The 27,936-nt window shown below is 38.9% G+C and overlaps 2 protein-coding genes across 3 annotated transcripts in view; both read right to left on the reverse strand.

Annotated features, from left to right (window-relative positions):
• Positions 1-520: 520 nt before the first annotated feature.
• Positions 521-1,403, reverse strand: gnrh3 (gonadotropin-releasing hormone 3). The gene is made up of 3 exons (XM_080868924.1): positions 1,192-1,403; positions 973-1,053; positions 521-652 (listed from the first exon to the last, which is right to left on the reverse strand). Exons 1-3 carry the CDS (start codon positions 1,327-1,329, stop codon positions 599-601), a joined length of 273 nt encoding a protein of 90 aa, XP_080725050.1. The 5' UTR covers positions 1,330-1,403; the 3' UTR covers positions 521-598.
• Positions 1,404-1,809: 406 nt separating this feature from the next.
• The window catches only part of LOC308388406 (receptor-type tyrosine-protein phosphatase epsilon-like), a 31,081-nt gene continuing 4,954 nt past the window's right edge, over positions 1,810-27,936 (reverse strand). Inside the window, exons 2-21 of one of the 2 annotated variants that reach the window (XM_080869118.1) lie at positions 26,556-26,787; positions 13,344-13,415; positions 11,995-12,091; positions 11,509-11,582; positions 10,966-11,102; positions 10,723-10,813; positions 10,489-10,565; positions 10,367-10,403; positions 10,186-10,283; positions 9,491-9,610; positions 7,936-8,099; positions 7,157-7,292; positions 6,822-6,971; positions 6,265-6,358; positions 5,817-5,893; positions 5,544-5,678; positions 5,194-5,319; positions 4,864-5,015; positions 3,816-3,951; positions 1,810-3,718 (exon numbers count right to left, since the gene is read on the reverse strand). In XM_080869118.1, coding sequence (XP_080725244.1) covers positions 3,644-3,718; positions 3,816-3,951; positions 4,864-5,015; positions 5,194-5,319; positions 5,544-5,678; positions 5,817-5,893; positions 6,265-6,358; positions 6,822-6,971; positions 7,157-7,292; positions 7,936-8,099; positions 9,491-9,610; positions 10,186-10,283; positions 10,367-10,403; positions 10,489-10,565; positions 10,723-10,813; positions 10,966-11,102; positions 11,509-11,582; positions 11,995-12,091; positions 13,344-13,410 — 2,043 coding nt within the window. In that variant the 5' untranslated portion in view covers positions 13,411-13,415; positions 26,556-26,787 and the 3' untranslated portion in view covers positions 1,810-3,643. Of the gene's footprint in view, positions 3,719-3,815; positions 3,952-4,863; positions 5,016-5,193; positions 5,320-5,543; positions 5,679-5,816; positions 5,894-6,264; positions 6,359-6,821; positions 6,972-7,156; positions 7,293-7,935; positions 8,100-9,490; positions 9,611-10,185; positions 10,284-10,366; positions 10,404-10,488; positions 10,566-10,722; positions 10,814-10,965; positions 11,103-11,508; positions 11,583-11,717; positions 11,799-11,994; positions 12,092-13,343; positions 13,416-26,555; positions 26,788-27,936 lie in introns of those variants that run through there. The other variant, XM_080869119.1, reaches the window with a different exon arrangement.

The raw sequence follows: 27,936 nt of genomic DNA on the forward strand, positions 1-27,936 counted from the left end.
TCCTGTACAGAGAGGGGGGAAATAAAGTTCTACTCTTGGTCTGTTTTGGATGACTGCAGTTATCCTAAATTAGCAGAAAGCAGTTGCGGACATTAAAAGCAGAAAATATTTAGGTAGGTGTCTAATCAATATTCAAGTGTGAGCAGGAAAATCAGCTGGTGAGATTTTCCATATTGCATATGCAAGTGACTGGTGTGGCAGAAAATGGAATTACCAAAACTGTAACAAATTCAATTAAGTCATTGATTTCTAATAAATTGGCTTAATCACCAGCTGTTGTCATGCTAAGATTGTTGTGTCACAAGTTTGTCATGCTTGTCGGTCGTGTCTGCTTTACAAAGGCGGCTGAATCTGTTTAAAGACTTTAAAAGAGCATTTTATATCGTTTAATCTCCAATAACAAGATCAACAAGATCTATAAAAAACACACTGAGCAATACACAATTAGCTAATCTGGATTTTAAAGTTTATTACAGTTTTACAAGGCTTTAACCACCGATAACAAATAATTAACATCTGCGTAACAAATGATTTGCTGAAGTCACCATCTTGTTGCCGGGCGATCTTTCCCATGTGCTGCTGATAATGATGTAGCTCTTCAATTATTAGGGAACCTTTTTTTTCGGTCAAAGTGACTGGAATCATCATTAATCTGAAGAGATTAAAATTAAACATTTTAATCAGTCATTCGAGCTGCTTCTTTAAATATTTAATCTAAAAATATTTCAATTTGAATTGATATGTAGGCTCAGTAGATACCAAACAAGAGAGAAAAATTAGCAGTACATCTATCACCACTCCCAAAACTAAAAGGAGTCACACCCATATTCTTTCATGCGAAGAGGGAAAAATAAAAACAGTCACTGAGTCATTGCCGCTTTGGAACACACTGGCACACAGTGGTGTAGTGTACATTAATATTGTACAATTGAACTAGACATTGGTGATAAATTATGCATAATAGGCACTTACTATATTGTATGGTCTAAGTCTCTCTTGGATTTGGGCATTTGCCTCATCGGGAAGAGACACCACCCCTCCTGTGCCCATCATCTATGTAGAGTAAAAGAGAATTTAGAAGATGTTCCCATCTGATCCCATTAACAGCAGGTTTGAAGTGTTTTGGTCGTTCCTGTTATATTTTGCCCTTATTTAACATTTCATTCAGTTCCACATATAATAATTACTCACCCTAATGGTTGCCTCAAGCTCTCCCACACTTCTCTTTCCACCTGGTAGCCATCCATAGGACCAGTGCTGGGACAGGGTGACCTGAACCACCAACGCCAGCAACAACACCTGCATTATAACTCTGCTGCCTGCTTCCATTAGAACTGCAGGGGAAGCCAAAATTGTAGTAAAAACCCCCAAAAAGAAACAATAATGCCACAGTATCCTCACTCACAGCTCCTTGGCTTGCAGAGCAGGGACTGTAAAGCATCACCAGACACTAGTAAACATTTTAGATAGTAATTAAGGAGAGGAGTACTTTTAACTTAATGAACATTGAACAAATTTAAGTGACTACTGACTCACCTCTGTATTTGCCTTGTTAGCATGTGTCGCATTAGGCAGTGGGGGGATTTTATAGGTGTTGTACAAGGCTGCTGTCAGGATTATAATCCCCATCTGCAGGTGTGACACATTCACTGACTAATGGGACAAAATACTACTAATGGAGTTGGCTAAGTGCTCAGATATGCTGACATCACCGTGACAGTTCACACAGCATTAAAAATATAACAACAAACATCACTGCGCTTGCAGTAAAGAGGCAGACAAAAAGACAACATTAAGATGAACTCCGATGTTCCTTACCATCAAATATTTATTGGATTCAGCTTTCAGAAAACAATGTTCAAATCCATACAGATGGAAAAGGCAGAAACATCACTGAAACAAGATGCTTGTGCATTTCTAACATCTGCAGCAAGGTCTCACTGTCAATACCCTTACTTCATAATATTCCTTCTGCATGACAAAAGATTAAAGTCCACATTGCAGTAAACCTTAGTGATGATCAATGGCCACTAGTATTTATGTACATACTAAATTAACTGAAGAAAATGATCAGTGTGTCATGAATGAACCAATCTTACAAAGTTACAATAATGAAAGTACAAACACAGTAGAAAGCTCTTCACCAAAACTCCCGAGCATACTGTTGAAAAATAATTAAGTAGAAGCCTTGCAAAAATATATGCTTTGTTTTTGCCATTTAAATATGAAACCAAGACAACTGTAGCTATTACAGTCAAAAAACGCCAGCGTGTGCATGATTCATATTTTGCCCGAGCATTGTTATTTGAGATCAATGCTTTCTTCTCGCTTCTTGCTTCCTGTGAATGAAAAAGGTTTAGCTGCATCAATTATCAGCTGTTTCTACTGTGTTTTTCCTCTCTTTTCTTACACACTTACATATATAATTTAGATTCTGAGAAGTGTCTCTACAAACAGTTAGCCGATGATCCATACATGAGACCACCATTGAAAAACAATGCTTTTTTAAAAATGTATATATAATATCTAAATTAAACATACAGTATACATCTGTCTTATCTTTATTAAAATTGTGTCACTTGGTGACAAGTCTTTCACGACTAGAACTTCTAATCAGTATGGCACTGCTTTATGCAAACATGCAAAAAGGTGTATAAAATTTTTTTTTTTTAAAGTAATATGTGACTGCAATGATACATTTGAATTCATGTAAGAATACAATATTTTCTGCCTGTTCCAATGTGGGCTAATTACATTTTGCAGAGTCAGGCACGAATCCACTAAGTAATATTGCCACAGGCAAAAAGAAAGTTGGTGAAGTTGAATAATATTGCAGCAGGCAGCAGCTGTTAAGTTATTCCCAGACAGAAGTGAGGTAATTTGCAGCGTCTAACAGAATGAATTTTGTCTGAAATTTTATGTTTTACTTTGAAATAAAAGTAGATCATAAATACTAGTTACACATACTGGTCAATGTTATTTTAGAAAAAACATTATTAATTGCATCCTACTGTATTTGTGAAACACACTTTTTTGCTTTTCACACCAATTAAACATGTTAAGTGTGCGACATAAAGTACAATGTAAACTCAAGGCATTGTGCTCAGTAACTAAAATGAAAACTGTTGCACTGTACAATGCACTGGGTATTTTTGTAGGTAAGAAAATATACATACATACACACACACACACACACACACACACACATATATATATATATATATATATATATATATATATATATATATATATATATATATATATATATATATATATATATATGTATATATATATATGTACACATATATAATGTTGATAATGTTGCAATTCAGTTAATACTCCCTTTAACAATTCTAAAATGTTGTATATTTGCATTATAATTTTTTTTTTTACAATTTATCCAAGCCATTAAGTAAAATTTGAATTACTACATTTTACAGTGGGGTACTTGAAGATCAAACATTCTCATAAGAGACAGACTTTTTTGTAGACCACATGTTTTCAGTTATATTAAAGTATATTACACCATTTAGTTTAAATCTGTACTCATGTGCAAAATACTACAATTGCTTGCTTTAGAAAACAACATTCAGAAAAAATTGCATATGTTAATTTGACACACAGCATACAGAGCATTATTACACTATTTGAAATTGGCGTAGTCTGAGAAAATGTCAACAAAATCCTGGACCACTCTGTAGCAGAAGTCGTATTGCTCCTGCAGAGAAAAGCGAAAGAAAAAGTGTCACCGTGCAGAAATGATTCCAAACATGTTTATGCACAGCAGGTTTGATGTTATGTAGTTTTTCACCTACCACGGTCTGAACCATGTGTGGTCTCTGCATGCGTAAACTCTTGACTGTCTGAAAAACGTCCAGGAGGCCTTCAGCTTTCACTCTTTCCAGAATGTTACTGAGGGCAATGAAGGTGCCCGTCCGTCCTGCACCGGCACTGAGGTCATTAGGACAAAAATATTAGAAATCTCATCATAAAATGTGAACATTAAAACTTTACAGATAATTATGAAACACACCGCAGAAGATGAACAACAAGAAAAGGAACCATTTTTTAAGAGTAAAACTGCAATGAAACTCTTGTAATCTCACCACATCCTTTTTCCATTTAACTAAAAAAAGTTAGCGGGAGAAAAAGGTGACCTCTGTGTAATGGTGCTAATAATTATCCCCACTTAAAGAGAGGCTAATCTAAACGCTAACACTAATCAGTCTAGAAGCTCAGTGTTTGACTGAGTCAATGTTTACAATGATGGTGGGATGGAGGGAGAAAGAGAGAGACAAGGAGTGAGCGCGAGAGCGATGTGCGATTTGGAAGAGAAGTGTAGAGAGACGTTAGGGATTGCAGCGGGTTAGCCCCATTCCCAAGAGACAGAGAAAAAGCTTTAAAAAGCCCCTCTTAGACAAGTGGTGATGAAGGAATAGAAGAGAGTGATGACACCATTTCCTGTCGTTAGCTCATCTTATCAGATTAATCATAGTGGGAGTCAGAGGAGATTTCACTTTGAGAGGTTTTAATTGACTGTGAATCAGTGGATTGGATCAATCCCACAGGGGCATGCTGCTTTAGAATCACTTCACCTGAAGCTAGGTTCTGATCAAAGCTTTCACAGCTAAGTCTTTATAAGGGATCACATAAGTGGTTTAGGCATAGAACACCAAGCCTACCGAGGAGAGGAAAAATGTACAATTTATTGTAACAGACATTTGTAGGACCAAAAAGTAGGGAAAATGAAACGGGTTATATTAAAAAGCATGAGCGGACAGCCACAAAGTGTAATATAGTGTATATAATTTCCATCTGATGATGTGCACCACGCTGCAGAATTCTCAAATTGAAGTTCCTCACCTGCAGTGCACAATTATGGGACGGTTTCCAGACTGCTGCTGCTGCCTCTGCACAGCGGCAATAATGTCAATCATCCCTCTTCCCTCGGCTGGTATTCCGATCTCAGGCCATCCGTGGAAGTGGAAGTGTCGGACATGTTGTGACTGCTTTTCCTGGTGTTGGGCAAATCTGATTGTTATTTTCATCTAATTAAAAAATGTAAATGGAATGAAATGACATGAACTTTAATTTGCTTTGATGATAACAGCACAAAGAAAACAGGTTGGGAAATTTGTTCAAGTGAAATGTCAATTTTAATATTGTTAAGTGTTTTAATTAAACATTACGCACTGGTCTGTAGGTGAGAACCATGTCTTTGAGAGTGAAGGTTTCACACTGTGTATCTCCAGTCAGCTCCACCGTATAATCTCCAAATGTTACACTGCCCTCTGATGGCCAATACCGGTAACACTTTTCCTGGTTGAAGAGTTCAAATGGAAACGCAAACAGGCTACAGTTAACTGGTTTATATAGTGTTTGGTTATTGTAACATGAAAATTAATAAAGACAAAACCACAACACACATTGACAATTATGCAAACTGTATGGAAAATAAATATGAAAAATTGAATAATAAAACATGGTTTAAATGTTCAACTCTGCTTTTCAACCTGTACTTTTGCAAGAACACCATACTGTACCTGCTCCCTCTCTTTGAGTTCGGTGAGCATAACGATTGAATGGCATCTCCACTCCCACACCATCCTCCAGAAGTCCTCCACTGTGTGAGACAGTGGGCCCTGGGTTGCGATAAAATAGTCCTTCTGCCTGTAGCCCTGGAGGGCAGATCATCTGGTAAACAACACTTGAGAGTGCAGCAAACATAATATTTTGCATTGTTTGTAAAGGAAACAATGAGCTTTATATATACTTCTATGGGAAATCTATACAGGAGGTCGTGAGGGAGTGCTTACATCAATAAAGGAGGCATTGATGTAGTCAGTGAACTCCTGTCCTCTTTTCACTGAGAGTATTACTCGGTTGAAATCATCTGCAAACAGAAAAAAGGAAAATGAAACTTTTCACAAGTGATTCCTAATAAAATAAAACTTTGAAAGGGCTGACGAAAAAAAAAAAAATCCTAGCCGAGCTAAAACTTTAGCTGTGTTATTAAGGCCAAACGCGCTGCAGTCTATATCTGTTTTCAGTGTAAAAAGTTGTACCCAGGCTTACTTTTCCTACTCCAACTGCAACATAAAGTAAAGATAGAAGCCCAATTTAAATGTCACTGATCACAGAGACATGAGCTGATTATCCAGATATCTGTGTACGGCATCTATAAAATCACCAGCAGGGTGATACTTTGATGTTACTTAGATGTGATGTATTATGAAACTGTTCCGAGTATGAGTGAGTCCTTACACGGAATGATCTGAAGCACACGGTTCTTCTTCATGTTGGCAGGAAGGTTCCCAGTTCTCATGTTCTCCTTCATTATGCGAACGTTGGTCAGCTTCTGATGGGAGAAAACACGCACAGACGGAAATGATGAAAAAGTACATATAGAAAAGTACAATGCTAATAAAGCTGGTGAGTCTTTTTTAAAACAGATGATGCTGGAACATTTCCATACTTGTAACAAGTAAAAGCCAAGAAGCTGGACAAAAAACATTAAGGTAGAGACGAAGAAGAGGTGAAGAAGAGGCATTGGGGAATAATTCCTTCTAGTGTGTAGGGAACTGTGAAGATACTTTGTAGCAAAAATGTGAAATTTTCACAGAGCTACAGTAAATTCTATGAGGCAGATGGTGGTGCCTTATAAAGTTTAGTTGATCCAAAGCATTGTTATTTATGTTACTACTGCCAAGAGCTGCACCCTGGGCAAGTTTTCCATGAAAATATACCCATGCAGGGCGCAGGGTGATGGGCACGATTCATTACTGTCTGAAATGTTTAAGAGAGAGCTTCTTTCTTCATACCCTGAACTCCTCCTCCAGGCCCAGCCTGTCGTGGGGAGCCCTGGTGTTGTGAAGCCTCTGCAGATGGCCCTCCAGAGAGCACACATCTAGCTCTGTATCTCCATACAGATAGTACTCCAGCAGAGCCTGGTAGATAAAGGAGTACTGCATCTAAGAAAGAGGAAGACGAGACGAAGTTATAGAAGTAGTTGCTTTGGTTTGCCAAACTATTTCCCACTATTTTTGCATCACAGACATTGTTGTTTCCTATGCCCTCGCTTGTTTATGCCACGACCAGAGCAGCGAGTTGAGCTGTCAGTCCAAGGTACAACAGGTCGGAGAGGGTCAATACTTACATCTGTCTGGATCAGTTGACAGCGCTGTTCTCGTATTCTGCTCACAAACCCAAAGACATCCACTCTCTGTTCTATGTGCATCATGTCGATCATGCTGTCAATGACAATGAATGTCCCAGTCCGCCCAACCCCGGCACTGTGGAAACACAAACAAGAAGCCTCAAGGTCTTCTCTGTAACAAACAGCAAAGTGTACAGAACACCGAAAAATGTGGTTGGGAAGCGTTGAATGTAACATTCTATTTACATGTGCAAGAGCCTTCACAGGAGTGAATGTATACATACCACAAACACCTGAACATTTCATTCAATTGTCAATTGTGAACAGCTACAACCATATGTAGAAGTACTTCACCTCTGAAGCCCAAGCACAGCCCTAATAAATTTACAGGGGTCATTTCAGCAGACGACACCTCTGGGAGCACAGAGCTTGGATTCCACGGTGGGGTGTTGAGGTCTTTTCAATGGGCCCCATTCAAGAACAACAGTTCCACCTCCCTGAGCACCTGTTGCACCAGTTGCTACAGTTGGCTGCAGATTTCTTTGGTGGGGCTTAACACTGGTTGGTCAGGGAACATATATACACCCTATGCAAGGATTTTTATTCATCCACAATGGGCTTAACTGTAGTTTTTATTAAATTTGTTACCTTTACTCATAACTATGAGCACTGAAAAAGTCTTTCCTGCATCCTAACAATGAAATGCATCAACTCACACCGGATTTATATAACTGTGCTCAGATGCCTTCTTCTGGCTTCCTTTTTACTGCACATTTTACCTGCAGTGCACAACAATAGGTCCAGCGTAGGATGGATTGACAGCTTTGACCTTCTTGAGGAATTTCAGCATGCCGATGGGTGAGAATGGCACTCCGAAGTCTGGCCAGCTGGTAAAGTGAAGCTGGGTGACCAGCCGGGGAGCTCTGGGACCATCGCTGCCCTGCTGTGAAGCAAAGACGCACAAGGTTCATATCGGTGCATAAATAATGCTTTGAAGGCACAAATAAGTCATCTGTCTTTTTATTTTTTACAAAGCCAGTCAACCACAAACTGGTACCTACTAGAAAAGGAACTTCAGTTTTATTGATTTTTTTGTCATTTTGCTTTTTGGGGTAGAATGTAATTATTAAACACTTTGCCTCACTTTCATTTCTCATCGATACTCTAGAGATCAGAATTCCATTCTCTTGAACACTTGGTTGCTTTGTGTTCTGAGAGCTGAATGTTAAAGCACCCAGTCTGTCAGCTTGTACTGAAGAGCTACAGCAGTCACAGTTTTTAGAGTCAGAGAGGATATCTGTGCTCGTCTAGCTTCAGATGGAGAGGGAACAAAGTGAATTTTGGAGTCTGAAGGCTTCGCAGTACACTGAGTTGGCATCCAACTCGACAGTCAAAAAGACAAGAAAAAATACAGATACTGTATGTGTATGAATTTCGAAAGATAAAATGACGGAGCCAAACACTGCATATTAATACAGTTCTCGCTGTATTTTAAATACACCTACATATTTATAATTTATGCTGTGTCTGTTATCTGTAGCCTTTGATATTCTCTAATATGTTTCCATACTGGTTTTTCATTTATTTATTATATTTTGGATCCTATTAACGTTTGCTAAAATGCTCCAATTTCCCCATGGGGACCATTTTTGCACCATCTCACCGCGGCTTAGTTTCATCTTCAATATTTAATAAGAATCTAGCAACTACACACATAGGTTGTTACATTATTACAGTAATTAAGAAGAATATTAAGAATAACTCGTAAAATTACAGTATTACTTTTAAACCATGTGTAGATGTTTAAATAAAAGCAGCAATGTACGTTTATTTTTCCTTTCCTTACAGTACAGTGTTTAACAGCTGCAAAACCATATCACACACGCACACCAGTGTGTGAAATATACTCCTGGAAACACCTACTCTAGCAGGAATTACCACAAAGATGTTTTTCAGTACTTTTGCAGGTGTTTATGCACTATATGCACAAAAGTATTGGGTCACACCTCTTAATTTGTGAATTCAGGTGTTTTCAGTCCCATAGCCACGGCTGTATAAAATCAAGCACCTCGTCATGAATCTTTGTACAATTTCTTCCCTCCTAGATATTTCGCTATCACGTATAAGTGCTACAGTTTTACTACAAGGCAAGTGCTAAGGTGCATAGTGTGTAAAAGACTCCAGCGCTGTGCTGACTTTAAAACAAATAGTTTCTAAACCTCTGTGCACTCTGTGCTTCATGCCATGGTTTACATGGCTGAGCAGCTCCTGTAAGACTAACGTGTAGGTTGTCAGTACATTTGTAGTATGTGTAGATTCACATATTTTACTTACATATTGAACACAGAATTTTCTAATGGTGTAGTCCACTAGTACAATGACATCCTCTAACGCCACCCTGATGTTCCCGTACATCCAGCAGCCTTTTTCTGGCCAGTACTGATAACATTTTTCCTGGTAATGGAGAAAAACAATACAAATTATTTTTGTGGTACTGCAAGGAAAATGAATGCCACTAAAAATGCATAGGAGCTCATTTGTCCTTGCAATTGTTGCTATAGACATGCATCTCTTTTGTACATACTATAGCTACATATAAAACTATCTATTTGATGTGTGCCTTTTACAAATTCAAAGGCACTCACAGCGACTTTGTGCTACTCTTTCAGTCAATAAGATCTTCACAATGACGTTTCAACTCATTAAATACATTCTCAGACTAATTATCATGAAGCCTCCTAGGATCTTATCAACAATTATTTCATCATTGATCCCCATTGCCTCTATTCTGCCCCATCAAACCTGCTGTTGAGCGCTCAATTGATCATCCCTTTGAGGCTAAATTTAATGCGATGCTAAGTAATCTGCTGGGTGACACTTTGCATGGATTCTCAGTTAAGAGAGGGGGTCGAATAAATTATGTCCATGACTTTGGGTCTTGAGAACTTAAAAGGGTTTTCACTAAACGTGCATCGGAGGCACAGGGATTTTAGATTTCTTTAGAATAATGCAGTGCAGAGAGAGAATACCTCCTTCCTTTCTTTTAAATTCGTCAGCATTACTATAGTTGTTGTTTTCTGTTCCCAAATCATCCGCCAGAAGTCAGCCACTGTCTCAGGTTTTGGACCTGAAACAGAATCAAGAGATGTAGTAAAACCAAAGTGAAAATGGTTATAGACTTGGGTAAGATGAAAGAAAATGTGCATTTACCTTGAGCTGCAATGAATTTGTTCTTTTCTTTATAACCCTATGTGTGAAAAAAAAACAGTAGTGAATGAACATTTTGATGAGGAATTTTATTCACTTTATAGCTTAACCTAATTACTACTCACATCTATGTAAGATGCATTTATGTAGTCTGAGCACAAGTGTCCATCGAGATGACTTAACACCACCCTTGAATGATCGTCTGTGGAACAGAGGGGAAAAAAGGTAAATAAAAGTGGTTCTTAATTTTCATTTCAGCCCACAGCACGTTTCCCTATGTTGGCTATCAATAAGTCTGCAAGTCAGAGGGCTTTTGCAGAAATACTGTCTCCAACTGCAGAATATAGATCCTCACTCACATGGTAAAATATTTGGATATCTGTTTTTCTCTCTGTTGTGCTCTCTGCTCGCCTCCTCAAAGGACCCATGGTGGTAGTAACACGGCAGTGACTATAAAGAGAGAATCCAATCCTCATGAGATAAAAATAAAGCCACGGGTACAAAGGCTGCTAACATATAATCTTAGTACTGTTTTTGTACACTTTTTGCTGTATGGTTGCAGAACAAAGATCTCAATCCACACCAAATAAATGCATGCTTACATTGAACTCTTCTCTGAAGAGCTTGCCATCATCTGCAGAGCGTATCCGGTACTCCTCCTCCAATGAGTCCAAAGGGATAGGGAAGTACCTCTTGGATGGTGAAGGAGATCTGGGGAGGAGGACCACTGTCTGCTCTCCTGTGGTTAAAAGAATATATGGTGGTCAGACTGCTAATGTCTCCCTGTAGAGAACATTACAAGCTCTTACAGCACCTGCAAAAACAAGCCTGATAGCTATTAAGATTTCCTACTTCAGGGGGTATATCATGACAGAAATGATTTCTTAAGCCATAAACATGCCCCTGCTGCACAAAACTGTCTTAACTCAGAATTTGGCCTTTCTGTTTATTTATGTCGTTTTTTTTACTTGAAGTGAAACTTCATATGGTTCCCTACAGGGTAAGAGCCTTCACAGCTACTTTGGACTCCAGATCGTGAAATCTTTCTTGTCCATAAAGAGACCAAATAAAAAAAAGGCTTAAAAAGCAAAAAGGTTGCTTTATATTTTCATGCAGTGGTTATATTGAGTACAGCACCAACGTACCTTGCTCCTCCAAGAAGCCGTTTGGAATTTTTTTATCCACTGAGGTAACCAGAGCTTTCCTGTGGTTTTTGAAACTACGGTAAAGACAGGGTGAGAGGTGAAGAAAAGCACAACCATCTATTAAAGAGAAAAAAAAGAGCTAAGCTTGATCTCTACAATGGTGCCACTAAGCACATAAGTAAACAACAAATACCAAAACCAATATCAACCATCTCATAGAACCAAAGCTGTTCCTCCTCATGTTGTTGTCAGCTGGCTGGTCAGTGAATGAGTGTCTCTGGCGTGACTTGACCTAGCCGTCTTTGTTTATTGTCTTAGTGGAAGAGCAGCTGTTTATCCATAAGCCACTGCTGACCGCCTATTTAAAAACCACCCCACCCCGATGCCCCAACCTGATGTATTCACCCTCATGCTCGCGCACATACACGTGAAAAGGGAGCTGGAATGAGTGAGAAAGTGTTAATGTGTATGTACAGATTTATTCACCGCAGGCAGTAGATTGTCAGCAGGACAACGATGATAAGAAGAAGGGATAAAACCAGTGTTGAAGGCAACACATGCACACCCTGATGGGTGGAGTTTCCTAGATAAAAAAACAAAGTGAACAACATATATTAGTTTACAACAAAACAAGCTTTTAATCTAGATATCACATATTACGGAATTTACTATATCTGGGATGTCAAGAGCCACATGTAGTCCACTTTGATCCCTTTCTGTCAGTGTGAAGACATTTAACAACACATTTAAAATAACTGAGATTTGTTAATACAAGAAAAAGTGCAATTTCAACAGTACATCTCAGTTTTTCTACTTGATAAATAAATGTTGGTGTAGTAAATGAAATAAATGTGTCACCAAGAATAATAAATATAAGTGTAAACATTTTAAAAGTTCTGGTAGCTCATTGTCCAGACTCTCCTGTAATTTCAAAACTAAAAGTGACTTATGGATTTTTTTTTATTGTTGATTTTTTATGTTTTTTATTTTGTCTGTTTTTTTTTTTTTTTTATCTATTATTAATCTATTACTTAACTACTTGTCAATGGGGAGATCTTCATGAGTAGGAAAAGCTATAAAACTTATGAAAATACAGTCAAAAGTCCAAAATCTATGCTTGCCTTGACATTTTCCAAAGCCATCCAGCTGGCCAGATTGGAGTCTTTGCTCAGCTGATTCTGGCCCCCGGGGCTTACTGTGTGTTTGACAACCTTGGACTATAATAAAGAAATATACTGCAAATACATTATTTGCACATGAAGCAGAGCTTCGGTTGAAATCAGTTTTTTTTAACCTTTAAAGAGCACTCATTGACAATTTATTTTTTCCTTGTTTTATTTAAATTTAATTCAAATTAATTTGTAAAGTGGTTTTAAGGGCATTTCCTGGACTATTTTTTACTGGAAGTCACTAATCACTGTCTAGAAATAGTGCAATTTTGTGCTAATCTAACTGGTGCTAGTATAAGATTTGACAGACAGACGTGAAAATGTTCAGTCCATCTAACTTAAGAAAGAGCATTATTATGTGAAATGTGAATCTCTTCTTTACAGCATGACTTTGTACATTTTTTGAAAAATTGTAACTGAAGCCATAAATGACAATGGTGCATAAAATAGAGTAAAATATAGGGTAACAGAAAAGATCAGCATATATGTCTTAAGTTTGTTTATTAAATCATAAGGTACGAGATATACAAGTTCGAGTAACGTTGAATTCAAGTCAGTTTATCTGGTTTTCCTTTATATGTGAAAAGAAAAATCGTATCCTTCTAGAGTCTGGCTTTAACATTTATTTCTTAGACAATATAATTGCTCAGTTGTTTCATCAGTTACCTGCAGTTTGGTTCTCATGAGAAGAATTATTCACAGGAATTGAGATCCCAATCAGAAACAACACCATTGTCACTGTGGATAAAAGAAAAAAAAAAAACCCAAAGCAGTCACTTCAACAGAAAAAAACAAAAAATAACAGAATAAATCCTGCAATTCTATACAAACTCCACTAGACGGCACCAAACCGACATGAAATGCACCTACAGCTGGATACAAAACATAGAGGGCACAAAGGGGAGCTGGGCTTTGAAGATGTCTCTCTGCTGAGCAGTTAAAGTACTTGTGGGAAATCTGCTTGCTGTCTTGTCCTGTCAGGCTGACTTGAAAGAGCAGCATCAAATAACCTAATATTCAGACATCAAACCAGAGAGGAGGCCTTAACCCACAGGTGACAGTAACCATATACCCTATGGGCCTAGAGGATTTGGCAGTGGAGCTGAGCTCAAGCAGTATTTGTTCGAGACTATCTTGTTTTGCTGTGGTCTGTTTGATGTACAGCACTATGCAAAGCTTAGCGGCAACAAGACACACGTGTGTACTCACTGTACTTTGTTTTTTTACAAAAGTAAGTTCATGTTGCACATTTAAATAGGTTACACCTCTGCCCCACTGAACCTTCTCCCATATTCTCCATCTTTCACCGTTTCTTTCTCCGCCGAACCATAATTTTACTCTAAACTATATTCTAACTCTTTCCTTTGGCTTTATAGCTGAAAGCTTTTAGTGATGTATTTGGGGCAGAGTGCCACGAGTGTCCTTGCAAAAAGGAAAACAGTATGTCAAATTCCTTACAACTTCGTCAGAATTAAATTAATTCCAACACATTATGTCTGTCTTTTTTATCTACAAAGTACCAATTTCTCCAAAATCCTATCCATTTCTTCTTTCTTTCCCATCCTCCAAACGAGAGGGCATAAAAATCACAGAATAAATTGAGCAAATGGGGCAAATCTGTCTAAATGGCTTTGATGGAATAAATGGGAGAAGCAAGAATTGAGTGTCCTAATTTATCCTCTGTTCTACCTCCCCGACTTGTTATAGAGGCCACAAGACTGGATGGAATAATTCATTGTGTCAATTTAGTTCTTCTAGAAATGGGTCATCTAGGGGCCTAATTTGTGATGTTTGAGAGAATTTTTTGCACATAACCCAAGGGGGGTTTCATATAACTATGGCTCCCAAAGCTTTTGTAGAAAACTGAGCTACATAATAACCCTCTAACAATGTTCCCAAAACAAAATGTATGCCAAAACCTATAAATTACTATTGGACAACAAATAAGTGGCTGTGTTTTGTTTGTATTTCAATTTCTCTCTGCAGCAACACGCTACACAACACCTATGATCGAGACACACATTTACACAGAAAGTTGAGGCTACTGTGCATTTTTTTTACCTGAATAATCCCCAGGAAGACAAATCAAATAAATCCACCCAATCAATGGCCCAGAAGCATGACTGTGTGCAATGCACATACGCTCACTGCCTTTTCACACGTACGCATGCCTGCACATAATGTACGCCCCACAGCCAAAGGCAATGTGTTGCATATGTGCAGCACTCTGCCGAAGGAGCCACTTCTCTACCCAGTGTTAACAAGCTGACAGTGCCAGCACCTGTTCCCCGCTCTCCCCCACGAGGCAAGTCACATTCGCTCACATCGTACATCCCGCAACTAGATGTTGTAAGGCATATTGCGCGTATGGGGGTCACCGCACAGGTCATTGCATATCTGTCATATTCTGGCAGCTCCTGTATATACACCGTATAGCCAGGAAATAGGAGAAAAGAGTTTCATTGTGAAAAGATGTCAAATGCTCTGTTACCTTGAGCAAAATCGTAAAAAGAAGAAACAGTAAGTCATATCTTTTTGTATCACTAAAGGGAAAAGCAGAAGCGGAAAATAGAACAGTGTGAATGAATTTTAAGATAAGATAAGCAACTCTAGTGTGACCAACAGAGGAACAGCACAGCTTATATGCTGTACTGACACGCTGTAGCATAACAAAAACACGCTTATAACTTTTTAACCTTACGGCTGGCGGTATATATCATAATTAGTAGACCCAGTCATTTAACCCTCATAGAAAGGGGAACCTGTCCAGGGTGTACCCTGCCTCTCGCCCTATGACAGCTGGGATATGCTCCAGAACCCCCCGCGACCCTGAAAAGGATAAGCGGAAGCATGGATGGATGATTGTGTCATTCCTAGCAGGCATTGCATCGTTCACTCCAGATGCCTGCTTTTTCTCTTTAATGAAATACTTGCAGCAGTGCGATTACTTCAACCTGCAGCACCTGTTTGACATAAATGTTCCCAGGAAATAAAATTATACTGCATCACTTATGTTGGGAGTGCAGACGCAAATCATCCCATCCATGCATGATGTAATGCAACGATTCAGAACGCACGTATGCATTATTCATCAGTGATCCACTTTGCTTTGTGAGCACAGAGGAGACAATGATCAGCACATGAAAATAAATGTGTGTGGCAGCTGCAGAAACAGACCCTGCTGGATTTCAGCAGTATAAACTTCAAATCACTCCCCTCCTAGAGTTATGATATCCTAAAAGATCTATTTCCAACAATAAAACAAAGAAAACACAAAATAAAGCAAGAAAAAATGTTGCTAACCTGGGTAAGAGAATTTCCTAGTTCTGTTATCAAAATGATTGTCTTCACTCTTAATTAGTTTTGTATTTATCCTCACAGATGTGGCCAGGCAATGTCTTCTTAAATAAAACAACAGCTGTATGAAGCCACCACAAATATGTTCCCTATTGTTGCTGTTTATTTGAGCAAATGCTGGTGAAGAATTTAACATATTTTAAATAAAGCAGAGCATCACATCTCGAGGCTTACCATCTGACGTCAGTTAAACACCTTTTTGTAAATAATTTATTATATTCACAGATCAGAGAGAATAAAATAATATGAAGGTTTTACAAAAATCTGATTTTCTTATTTCTATCGATTTCTGTAGATAGATACAGCAACTTCAAAATTATTTATGATAGTCCACATTTCCTAGGCATGGCTCTGGGGTGGGGCTCTTGTGGTCCTCTCATGAACAGGGTAACTTGCTCACTTTATTTGCTTTCTTTACATGGGGGTTCACTGAATTTGTCTTCTTCTGGCCCCTCACCCAGGAACAATCTGCCGTGGGAGAGCCTATCAGGAGCAAATTGCCCCAAGCGACACAGCTCCTGGGGTCACTAGGGTAAAAAACCTCCCCAAGGTGGCGATTCAGCTACGGCCACAAGCTGTGACTATAGGACTGAAGTTCCAGAAATGAACGACCTCCGAAGGGCGTCTGGGCTCAGTTCTAGTGATAGGATAAGGAGCTCGGTCATTCTGAACGGGTTAACAGTGGAGGTGGTACTCCTCCTCCAGAATGTCTCCCAGGTGCCTTCTAAGTGAGATTATATCTCTCGGTTACCTTGGGAATGCCTCAGGATCGCACCCAGATGAGCTGAAGTAGGTAGCCTTGGGAGAGGGAGGCCTGGGATTCTCTGTTTAAACTGCTGGGTCTGTGACCCAGACTCAGATAAGCAGGACAAAGATCTATCTATCTATCTATCTATCTATCTATCTATCTATCTATCTATCTATCTATCTATCTATCTATCTATCTATCTATCTATCTATCTATCTATCTATCTATCTATCTCTATATATATATATATATATATATATATATATCAATGGGGATGTGGCGTACAACACTAGAGGCCAACTCCAAGCCCATAGCACAAGTCACCATCAAGTGCGGGATCTACCAAGGAGATGCTCTGTCCCCACTGCTGTTCTGCATAGGCCTGAACCCCCTCAGTGAGATCATTAACAAGACTGGCTACGGATACCGACTACGGAACGGAGCAGTTGTCAGCCACCTCCTGTACATGTGTTACAGGAAAAATGATTCTATGTTTCTTTACCTTCTTTTAAATGTACAAAGATGCCTTTTGTCTGCCCTCTGCCTATGGTTAGATTAGTTTAGAGTTATCTTTTTAGACTTTCCCAGCAAACACATCTTGTTTCTGGGACATATTGTTTTAGATTGTTTTATCTTCCCTAGCTCTCTGCTGACGAGACTAGCACCATATATGGAGTTGTTTTATTTTATCTGTTTATTATTTGTTATCCTGTTCTCACTGTCTCTGTGCTCTGTGCCTATAAAAATTACCAAGCCACTGTGCATGGTGTGAGTTGTTCTTAGCAGCTCACCCGTGTACACGTTTGATAAAGAAAGTAACTTTGTCTCATTGTGTCTTTATTTCTCCTGGGTCTTTTACAGAGTTTTCCCCCAACATTTCTTGGTCCTTCGGAGCCGGAGCGCCTCCATCGTGTCCCATCTCCGTGACCAGTCCACGTTGTTCGTCTGTCGACAGCCCACACACTAGGTGTGTGGTCAAAGACCAAGGGCGTTAAATTCGAGTCTTGGCCAACGTTCTAGAAAGCGACCCACGGTGGTGGGGCCCGATCGAGGTGGACCAGACCCGGCGACACTGACCAGGTAGATACAGACACACTGACACAATCTTGCGTAAAAGCGTATTTTAAATTCAGGGAATTTAAAATAGCGAAAGTAGCTCGTCGCGACTGGAAGCTCCCCACCTCTGTGGGTTTAAAGTAGCTCGTCGGCTGGTAGCTTGGAGCTCGTCGACTGGAAGCTCCCCACTTCTGTGGGTTAGGTTTGGAGCTCTGGGTAGCTCCCCCAGCTGGGTCTAGGGAATAAGTAGCTCGTCTACAGAAAGACTGGCAGCTCCCCTTATGATAAGGGTTCCGATCGCGCGAATAAGTGTGAATGTGAATGTATGTGTGTGTATTGTTTTAATTAACGGAGCAAGCTGAATTTTCACGGTCCAATAAGAGACTGAGCTGCTCCTCCTGTGTTTTTTCTTTTACTGCTGTTCACTGACGTGCTGGTGAGTTGAGAGAACGGTCGAGTTCCGTCTCGTAAAGTTCACACCGCTTTTGGAAATAGTCCGAAAGTAGAAGGGCGTGTGAGCAACCACTCTCGTCTCTAATACCAGCGAAGGTGATAGCAGCTGTATCGTGTATATATTACTTAATAAACAAAAATAAGTAAATACATAAATAAGATGGGTAATCAAGCAAGTGAAATTAAAACTCATTCCTGCTGACGAGCAGTGGTGAGAAAAGAAAAGTCCAGACGCCGGACAAAAACAGAGAGAGATTTAAGAAAACAAAATATAAACAGTCAGAAGAACAGAATCCAACTGCCAGTTTAGTAAAACCAGAAGACAAGACACTGTGCAGTGTCCACAATCCTTTTAGTAAACCAACACTCATTCCTGCAGCCGCATCTGCAGCAACACCCATATCAGGAAGAACATAATAATCCCTTATTAAGTGAAAACTAGAGATCAAAGTAGTTTGAGGTAGTTTAAAAGGGTTGAAAACAGACCCCACTGAGTAGATATAAATATAAAAAGTACGAAATAAAGATAAACAAAGGGAAAATTACAGTAGAAATTATCTTTAGAGTATTTGAAATTAATAATAGCAAGGATAACAACCTGTAAAGTGATATTAACAATGAAACACAGTTGGCATGATGACCATGCCCAGCATGTATAAAATGAATATAAAGCAAATAATTCACACGAAAATATTTTAATAACATAAATAAGGTATATTAAGGCTGTGTCACTGTTCAGCCAAGGACAGTGTGTGAAAAGGTAACTGTCTCCACCTTGGGAAAAGGATGATTCTGCAGGTCATCTGAAGCCCTTGATGGATACAAAATAAAATATAAATAATATATTATAATAGAACTGCCTGGTCCGCCATGCAACAGAGAGAACAAATGTGACCGCAGATTGGATGAATTCTAAATTATCTGTTTGCTGAATAAGATGATCCTAACTATCAAATTGGCTCAGTAGTAGTATAGTGGTACACACTGATAAAATATTATAATATGCTATTGCTGTCATATAAGACAAAGAGGATAATATTAACAATGACATAATATTAATATGAAGAGGCACCTTAATCGGTTATGATGTGAGGTGGATAATTGTTAAGCAGTAGTCTGCATCAAGCTTAAGGTTTGCTGAAACTCAGTGTAATGACATGTGAGATGAAGACAATACAGAGAATAACTAAACTAATGAAGTGCATAGAAGCACTTGACCAGCTTGAAACCTATCATCCTAGAATGACACATTGCTGAGATATAGAGCACACCTATAATAACAACCAATAAGCAAAACCCTGTAGACAACAGCTAAAACTACAGGATTGAGAAGCTGAATTAAATATGTAGACACTGCTAAGCTGATGAGCATGTTCCACATTTTCTTTTCTTTTTCTTTTTTTTGTTTCTTTTAGAGCAGAAGCTGCTGTAACACACCCAGAGAAAGACTCTAGGTCTGACCAACCGTCTCAGTCGTGGGCAAAAAGATGACAGTCAATAAAATTCTAAAAGATAATTTATTGACGAAAAATATATCAAGAGATAAAAGATAAAACAGTCCAGTGTCCCACTTATGAATTGTATAAAAACACACAGTCCCAAGGCCAGAGCCAGCTATGCCACACGGCCAAGTTGCACCCCACATGTTGCCTTTAACAGGGTTAGAAGTTGTCCTTGGAGACCCACCACCCTGCAAGCATATAGTCAGTGGTCACTCAAGCCTCTGGAACTCTGCTGCCTTTAGGCTGTGGCATATAATAGGCCCTGGACTGCACAGAGAGACAAAACAACACAGCAGTGTTTGTAGTGTGGGCTAGATGTAGACCAGTGTATCAGTGCAATCAAGTACACCTGCCTCTAATTAGTCCAACCCCATTCCAGCCATTGGCTCACCAAAAATGTGACAACCACAAAACCACTCCCAACCCAGTGCAACTTCACACAATAATATGGAGCTGAATTAACACAGGCACATTAGTCTACCATGTTACAAGCTGCATGCTATTACAAGCCAACATATGCAGACTTCTGCCTTGTACGGGTGGCAGCATTTTTCTTTTTCTTTTGTGTCCTGACACGTTTATGTTTTTTGTTTTTGTTTGATTATTTTGTTGGTTTTGGAAACGAATTTAAACGAACTTGTGACCATACTTGAGAATCACAGTGACACATAGTGATTAGGCATATGATTGAAAAATGCCTAGGTTTAGAGCTGTGAGCTGTGAGCAATGCAAAGTTAAATATATATATATTTGTATAAATGGGAAACAACCCTAACTTGAAAGTTTGAAATGTGTGAGATCCATGACTTGTTTGAAGAACTAGAAATTATCTAAAAATGCCTTAAGTGAAAATGTAGAGTTGCATCTATTCTCCCAAACCAAAAAAAAAAAAAAAAAAAAAAGGAGAAGAAGCATTCTGTAACTTAGAAATAAGGCTGACGTGTTGACAACAGACTAAAACACTAATTCGCAGGTGGCTATCAGGAACAGAGAGGCGAGCAAAGTCACAAACACCAAGGCTGCAGACAGCCACGCAGCAACAGCAGATAACATAGAGACAACGCCTGCTAGAACCGTTTTGAAACCTCAGCAAAACAATTTGTCAGAACGTGCATGACGTGTCAAAAATATAATGCTCAGGGAAACCTGAGACCACACAATCCATATGGACTTTATTGAGCTAAATGAATGCCAAGGGTAAAAATACACCCTAGTGGTTATAGATGTATTCTCAAAGTGGCCAGAAATCTACCCAGTGAAAAAGGCAGATACAATTTCAGTAGCAAAATGTATGTCTAAGTTGTAGGAAAATAAAGAGATGATTGTAAATGACGAAGAATGTAATGATGTCTATCAAGTGTCTTGCAGATCACAGCCCGGTGACTGGGTTCTGATCAAAGTGCTCCAAAGGAAAAACTGGAGCTTGCAAAATTGCGGAACGACCATCCTGGATCCATCAGAGTCACTGCAGGCGAGTCAGTGAAGCCATCTAAACACAGCTGACGGCAGGCTTGCCCACTTGTTGTGATCTCGCCCGGTGGAGGGGTCAGCTTTCCTGGCCGGGGGGTCTACTCGCGACAGGAGGGTGTGTCCCGTCGTCATGAGGTGGTGGCTCTTAATAACTGCAGTGGCCCTGACCATGGCCGGGCTCCTCATCTTTGCTTCCGTGAGGGACAATAAGTCACGCTATATGAAGAAAAGGCAGACACTGTATGACAAAGGAAAGTACACCAAGTTTCCCCATGGCTATGCCACTAACTTCTGGTGGCAGTTTATGAACACTACAGCTCACTTGAATAATAAAACTGACTGCTATGCAAATACACTTTCTGCCCACCGAGGAACGAGAGGAAGTGTATTGACTGTTCACTCAACGAAACCTGTGCCAGTAACGCGACACTGATGAGCCTCAACTGTCGCTCCAACTACAGCTACCGAATGATACTACAAACAAAGACTCATTACCAGACAGGATGTGCACGGACGGCACCAAGCAGTAAAGGAACCAGAGTTTCGCATCTGAGGAGGAGTGAAATTCTTACAGAGCTTGATCCCCGGCATTGGAGTTGCCGAGGTGCGGGATCACGTGGAAATCAACCGATATGCTCTGCTACGACACATCAACTTAACTAAGGCCCTGGGAACGGCCTTAGCAGGAGAACAGAAGGCCATCAGAACGATGGTGTTGAAGAACACACTGACACTAGACCTGCTAACAGCATCACAAGGAGGAGTTTACAAGCTGATCGGGGAGACATATTGCACTTTTATCCCTGATGGATACGAAACTGGAGGAGACATTTATGAAGCTTTGCAGAATTTGACCGCTCTGCAAAAATATGTCACTGACCACACACCTGGAGCAGCTACAGCACAAGGCTGGCTGTTCAGCGGTTCATGGCTGGCTGCTGTAGCAAAGCCATTTTTCCTTCTAGGTCTCATCATGATAGCACTGCTCATATTAGTGTTGTGTGTGTTGCCATGCCTAAGAGTAATGATTTCAAAGATGATAACAACTACAATGACTGCTTATGTTGCCGTGCCTGAAGAAGAACAACATCCCGTTGCAATTCTGTTAGAGGAGAACTTGTACTAGCTGCTAATAAATGACGTGGTGATTAAAAATGACTTGTCAAGTGATCACGCACTGATCAAAACATTAGTAGGTTATGCAGGTCTTCATCCTTTTATTTTTTGAAGTTTTCAGTTTTAAACATAAAGTTTTTCATTTTAAATATAAAGTTTTCATCCTTTCATTTTTTGAAGTTCTCATCCTTTTATTTTTTGAAGTTTTCATTTTAAATATGAAGTTTTCATCATTTTACATATAAAGTTTTCAATTTAAGGTTTGCATCATTTTAAATATAAGGTTTTCATCCTTGTATTTTTTGAAGTTTTCATTTTACATATTAGGTTTTCATCATTTTTAAATACAAAGTTTTCATTTTAGTTTTATCCTTTATTTTTTGTAGTTTTAGTTTTATTATTTTTTCTTGTTTATTCCACTTGTTATTTCATTTACTATGATTTTCATTTACTATGTTTTTCTTCTTATTATTTTCTTTTGTTTTATTCTTTAGACCAAATGACTTCCATTTCTGCTATGCTGACATTTTGAAAATTAAAAAATTGCTTAAGATACTTAATAAATAACCTTCACAGACAATTGTTGTATACATTTAAAATAAGTTAAAACAGGAGGGAATGTTACAGGAAAAATGATTCTATGTTTCTTTACCTTCTTTTAAATGTACAAAGATGCCTTTTGTCTGCCCTCTGCCTATGGTTAGATTAGTTTAGAGTTATCTTTTTAGACTTTCCCAGCAAACACATCTTGTTTCTGGGACATATTGTTTTAGATTGTTTTATCTTCCCTAGCTCTCTGCTGACGAGACTAGCACCATATATGGAGTTGTTTTATTTTATCTGTTTATTATTTGTTATCCTGTTCTCACTGTCTCTGTGCTCTGTGCCTATAAAAATTACCAAGCCACTGTGCATGGTGTGAGTTGTTCTTAGCAGCTCACCCGTGTACACGTTTGATAAAGAAAGTAACTTTGTCTCATTGTGTCTTTATTTCTCCTGGGTCTTTTACAGAGTTTTCCCCCAACAACATGGATGACATCAAGCTGTATGCCAAGAGTGAACGAGACATCGATTCACTGATCCACACTACCAGGCAATACAGCAATGACATTGGAATGTCGTTCGGACTGGAGAAGTGTAGTCGGATGGTATCAAAGAGAGGGAAGGTAGTCAGAACTGAGGGGATTGAACTACCAGAAGGCAACATTGCAGACATAGAGGACAGTTACAAGTACCTGGGGATCCCGCAGGCAAATGGGAACCATGAAGAGGCCGCTAGAAAGGCTGCAACCACCAAGTACCTGCAGAGGGTCAGGCAAGTCCTGAGGAGTCAGCTGAATGGTAAGAACAAGATCCGGGCCATCAACACGTACGCCCTGCCCGTGATCAGGTACCCTGCTGGGGTAATAGGCTGGCCAAAGGAGGAGATAGAAGCCACTGACATAAAGACAAGAAAGCTCCTTACCATGCATGGAGGGTTTCACCCCAAGTCCTCACATATACATATACACACACATATATATATATATATATATATATATATATATATATATATATATATATATATATATATATATATATATATATATATATATATATATATTTTATTATTATATATTGATTTGTCCTGACCCAGACCCAAATTGTAATATCTGTCAACTGTAATGCCCATTCATGCAAGCATAGATTATTTGAGTCATCCTGTTTCCATAATGTGATGCTGTGCTGCTATTCATAATTATGGGAGAGTGAGTCTACAGAAAAAAGGAGAGAAAAGGAGAAAAGATACATACAAATTAGACTGACTTGTGAGGCCACTTGTATCTCTCAAATCTTTTAAGTCAGTTTCTGAGTGTTCACACGGAAACTGAACATTTCATTCATGCACTTCCTCTGTGGTCACTGTTTTTGCTCTGTTACTTTAGTATATATACTCTCATATATACACTAGTATGAAACAAACAATAGATTTCAGCTGTTTATTTCTGTGTAATCTATTCAACATGAGCTGGCATTTACAGCAGGTTTTAACAGACAGTCTTTAATACAATACTACTATTTAAATTTGCTGACGTCAACCATGTCTATTGTTGCACATGCAGTATGTGCTACTCAACCCTGATTCACTATCTGCATAAATCGGTTAGTCAAACACATCTGTTTCTGCTCATACAGCTTTTCTTTTCTTTAGTAAAGTCAACACTCGACTTTCCTTTCACTTGATTTCTGTGCCGTCCATTTCAGCAGCACACTGTCGATGTCAAATGCATGCAGATAAACTGATTTTTAATGTAAATGCAGTTTACTGTGTAGTTTACCACGACCACCTGCCTAGCCACTGTGTGGTTAAAGGCTAACAGCCTAAAGCCTCTGTGACTGTACTTACATCAGCATGCTATAACATGACCAAAATGACAGCATTAACATATCTGCAGCTCTCTTTCAGGCTCGCCACAGCAGATCATCTCCCTCTATTTCACCCTATCCCTAACATCTTCATCAGTCACAGCAAACCTCTGCATTTCCTCCTTCCTTACATCCATTAATCTTCGCTGAGGTCTCCCTCATTTCCTACTTTGATCCCACTTTTGTCTTAGTTTAGTTTTGGCACTTTAACAGCCAACACAAGCCGCCCTTTTCTTTTATACCATTTGACTTCATTTCCTGCATTTGGGCTCTACACATGCTATACTGTGACAGGTTTCAAGGTATTTAATCAAATATAGTTAACTACATAATAACCAATGACAGCAAGTGCCTTTACATTGCCTCCCAATGCACTCTCCAAATGCCTCCAACTGATCCAATTAAAACCAACTGTAATGTATAGTCTGCCATTTGGAGGATAGCTAGCATGCTGGCATTTGTAATTAGTACTATGAAAGAAAATGTGAATGTCTAAAATGTATTTGATGTCAAGGACGTTGGGGCATTTCACTCATAAATGGTTCGTTTAAGCATTATTCACCCCAAATGACATTCAGATCAACATTGCCTCTGGACACTTACAAAGTATAGCACTTTCTTCTATTTCATTGGGGTTATTTACTTTTTAACTACAGTTGACACTCTATATTACAACTACGCAGTATGTATGTCTGGTTAACAAATAGCAGGTACACCGAGCTGACCCTGCTGAAAGCTTACTGCTACTGAAAACTCTACTGCTTTGAAAAATGCATGCATTTGTAAATTATTCAACATGTTCCATCAATGACACTGTGTAGAGGGCATCTATGGCTGTTTGCCAGATGCAGTGCTAGAGAAGAGCAGTGCATGACTATATATATGTGCCCAACACAGCATTTAAAGAATATGGATAGTATTTACTGCAAACTTAACTTTAAAAAAAAAGAAATATAAAAACTGTTCATAAACAAAAACAAAAAAATCCAAATAGATAGCTACATCCAATTGTGTCTCAGTTTCCTCAGATCGATAAAGATTCCAAGACAGATTCACATTGTGTGCTCAGCATGAAAGGATAAAAAGGATAAAAAGATTTTTTTGGTTTCCAGGGAACAGAAGAACAAAGGCAGTGCAAAAAAAAAGAAAGAAACGAATACCAGAAACAGCCACCACTTCCGTTGTCAAGCGCCAAGGAAAAGGATGGAATGAGAGCACAAACACATGTCAGTAAAGTGTGACAGCAGAGAGGCAGGAGACATGAAAGAAGAGATGAGATGAGAAGAGGGAGGAGAGGAGTTGAGCTGCAGGAGATAAATGTCAAGATTCTGGGTTCACAGATAACAATCATAATGGAAGACATCCTTACTATACAGAGGTAGTAAAAAGAATGATGCTTCACAGGTTTGGGGAAATCACTGCCATATCTTTAAATGCAACTTTTCAAAATACACCTGTCACAGATTTTATGAAACATCATATTACAACAGCTTTTTTTTTTTTTTATCAGAAAGACGTTTAACCTAACAGTGGGAATCCTATTGTATCTTTATCTCAATGTTTAAACCATGTTTACAGCTCAAATCCCTGCCTGTTGCATAGTAATGACTGAAAGAATCAATTTGGAGAAACAATTTGAAATTAAATTAGTCTCATCTACAAAGAGGACACAGTCATCATTTCATTATTTCCTATTAATGAATTGAATTGTAATTGATCCTCTAAAAGATAATTGACCTGCTCTGTGGTCAGATGCAATAAAAGACTTACACTTCCAAGCAAAGCCACACTGATCTGCTTTCAGCTGACTCGTCAGTCCATACCAACCATGTGATCCTAGTTCCTTTTCCTTTTCTCTGTTGACTTTATGGGGGTTTTCTACCCAGTCCTTCTCCTACACATCATTTAAGACACCGATAACAGTGTTGAATCAAGAGATCACAGAGGTCGTTGGCAGTGCCTGAGGTTACTCTCAGCTTTGGATCAAATCACAAGAGAAAACCTGGAAAATAAAGCAAAAATACAATAGTTAGACACGTATTAACCATCCTACTGTTATGCAGTATGTACTGTATTATATTCTGAAGCAATAATGAATGTAGCTTTTCTATGACTCATGTTTTACAGATGACTCAAACACATGAGAAATGCACGAGTGCAAAATAAAAGGCAGGGTTAATGAGTAGGGTTTGCATCTGTAAAATACGCCAGAGAAAATGAATATGCATTGCATTTAATCAGCTGAATGAGTACGTGTATCTGCAGCTCTCTTTACTGTGCATGCCCAGCATTCATATACTGTATTGTCCTCTCTTCTATAACATCCTACTGCAAGCCAAAACTGTTAAGACGTTAATGATCTCTGACCAAACATATCTTCTTCAATTCCAACAAGGTGTTGGTTACAAACAGGACTGTCCAATAAAGTTGTCACCACACACGGCCTTGTACCCGTCCACAGATGTGCCTACACAATAATAACCACCACACAAAATGTGTTGGAATTATTTCTTTACTGTTTTCACAAAGATATAAAAGTGATGATATTCTATTGTCTTGAAGTCAGAGAAAGAAAACATGGCCTTTTTGCGCACTCACTCCTACTTTACCGGTATTGCACTGCCCACAGGTGTGAGACACAAAGGCATATTGTTAACACTTGCCACTGTAACGCAGCTTAATAGAGCACAAGGAGAAGAGATGAATTAGTCACCTTATCCAGCTGGATAAGCTCACTCAGTCCGTCTGAGCTGCGGTGAGGAAAATAAATGAACAAGGTTTGGAAAACACCTCTTTTACCCCTTGAAGTAGGAGCAAGTTTTCCAAGTGCTTTACAGCTGCTGGCATTTTGACCTGAGAACTGCAACGCCTTTGTATCTGAGACTTTGGTAATCAGTAATGGTTTTGAACTGCATGTCTATAAAGGTGGAAGATCTTCAAGAAAAACACCATAGTTTTTCTGTTTTTTCAAGGAACACAGATACCAAATTAACCACTTCCCGAACAAGATAGTGTCACAAAGTAACTTAACAGTATTTTAGCTGACAGGTTTGTCATTGCAGTGAACTTATTAATTTCCCACCAAGGATATTAAATTTGTGTGTGTGCTTCTTAAAGGCTCTATAGGCCTTATATATGCCACTAAAACAAT

The sequence above is a fragment of the Rhamphochromis sp. 'chilingali' genome (genome assembly GCF_963969265.1).
Source record: "Rhamphochromis sp. 'chilingali' genome assembly, chromosome: 20".
NCBI classification, from domain to species: Eukaryota; Metazoa; Chordata; class Actinopteri; order Cichliformes; family Cichlidae; genus Rhamphochromis; species Rhamphochromis sp. 'chilingali'.

Excerpts from the sequence above, each read along its gene's own strand:
- gnrh3 (XM_080868924.1), bottom strand. The coding sequence starts at position 1,329 with ATGGAAGCAGGCAGCAGAGTTATAATGCAGGTGTTGTTGCTGGCGTTG. Across the intron at positions 1,054-1,191 it reads AGCTTGAGGCAACCATTAGG|ATGATGGGCACAGGAGGGGT; the intron begins GTGAGTAATTAT and ends TACTCTACATAG. Across the intron at positions 653-972 it reads GACTTAGACCATACAATATA|ATTAATGATGATTCCAGTCA; the intron begins GTAAGTGCCTAT and ends TAATCTCTTCAG.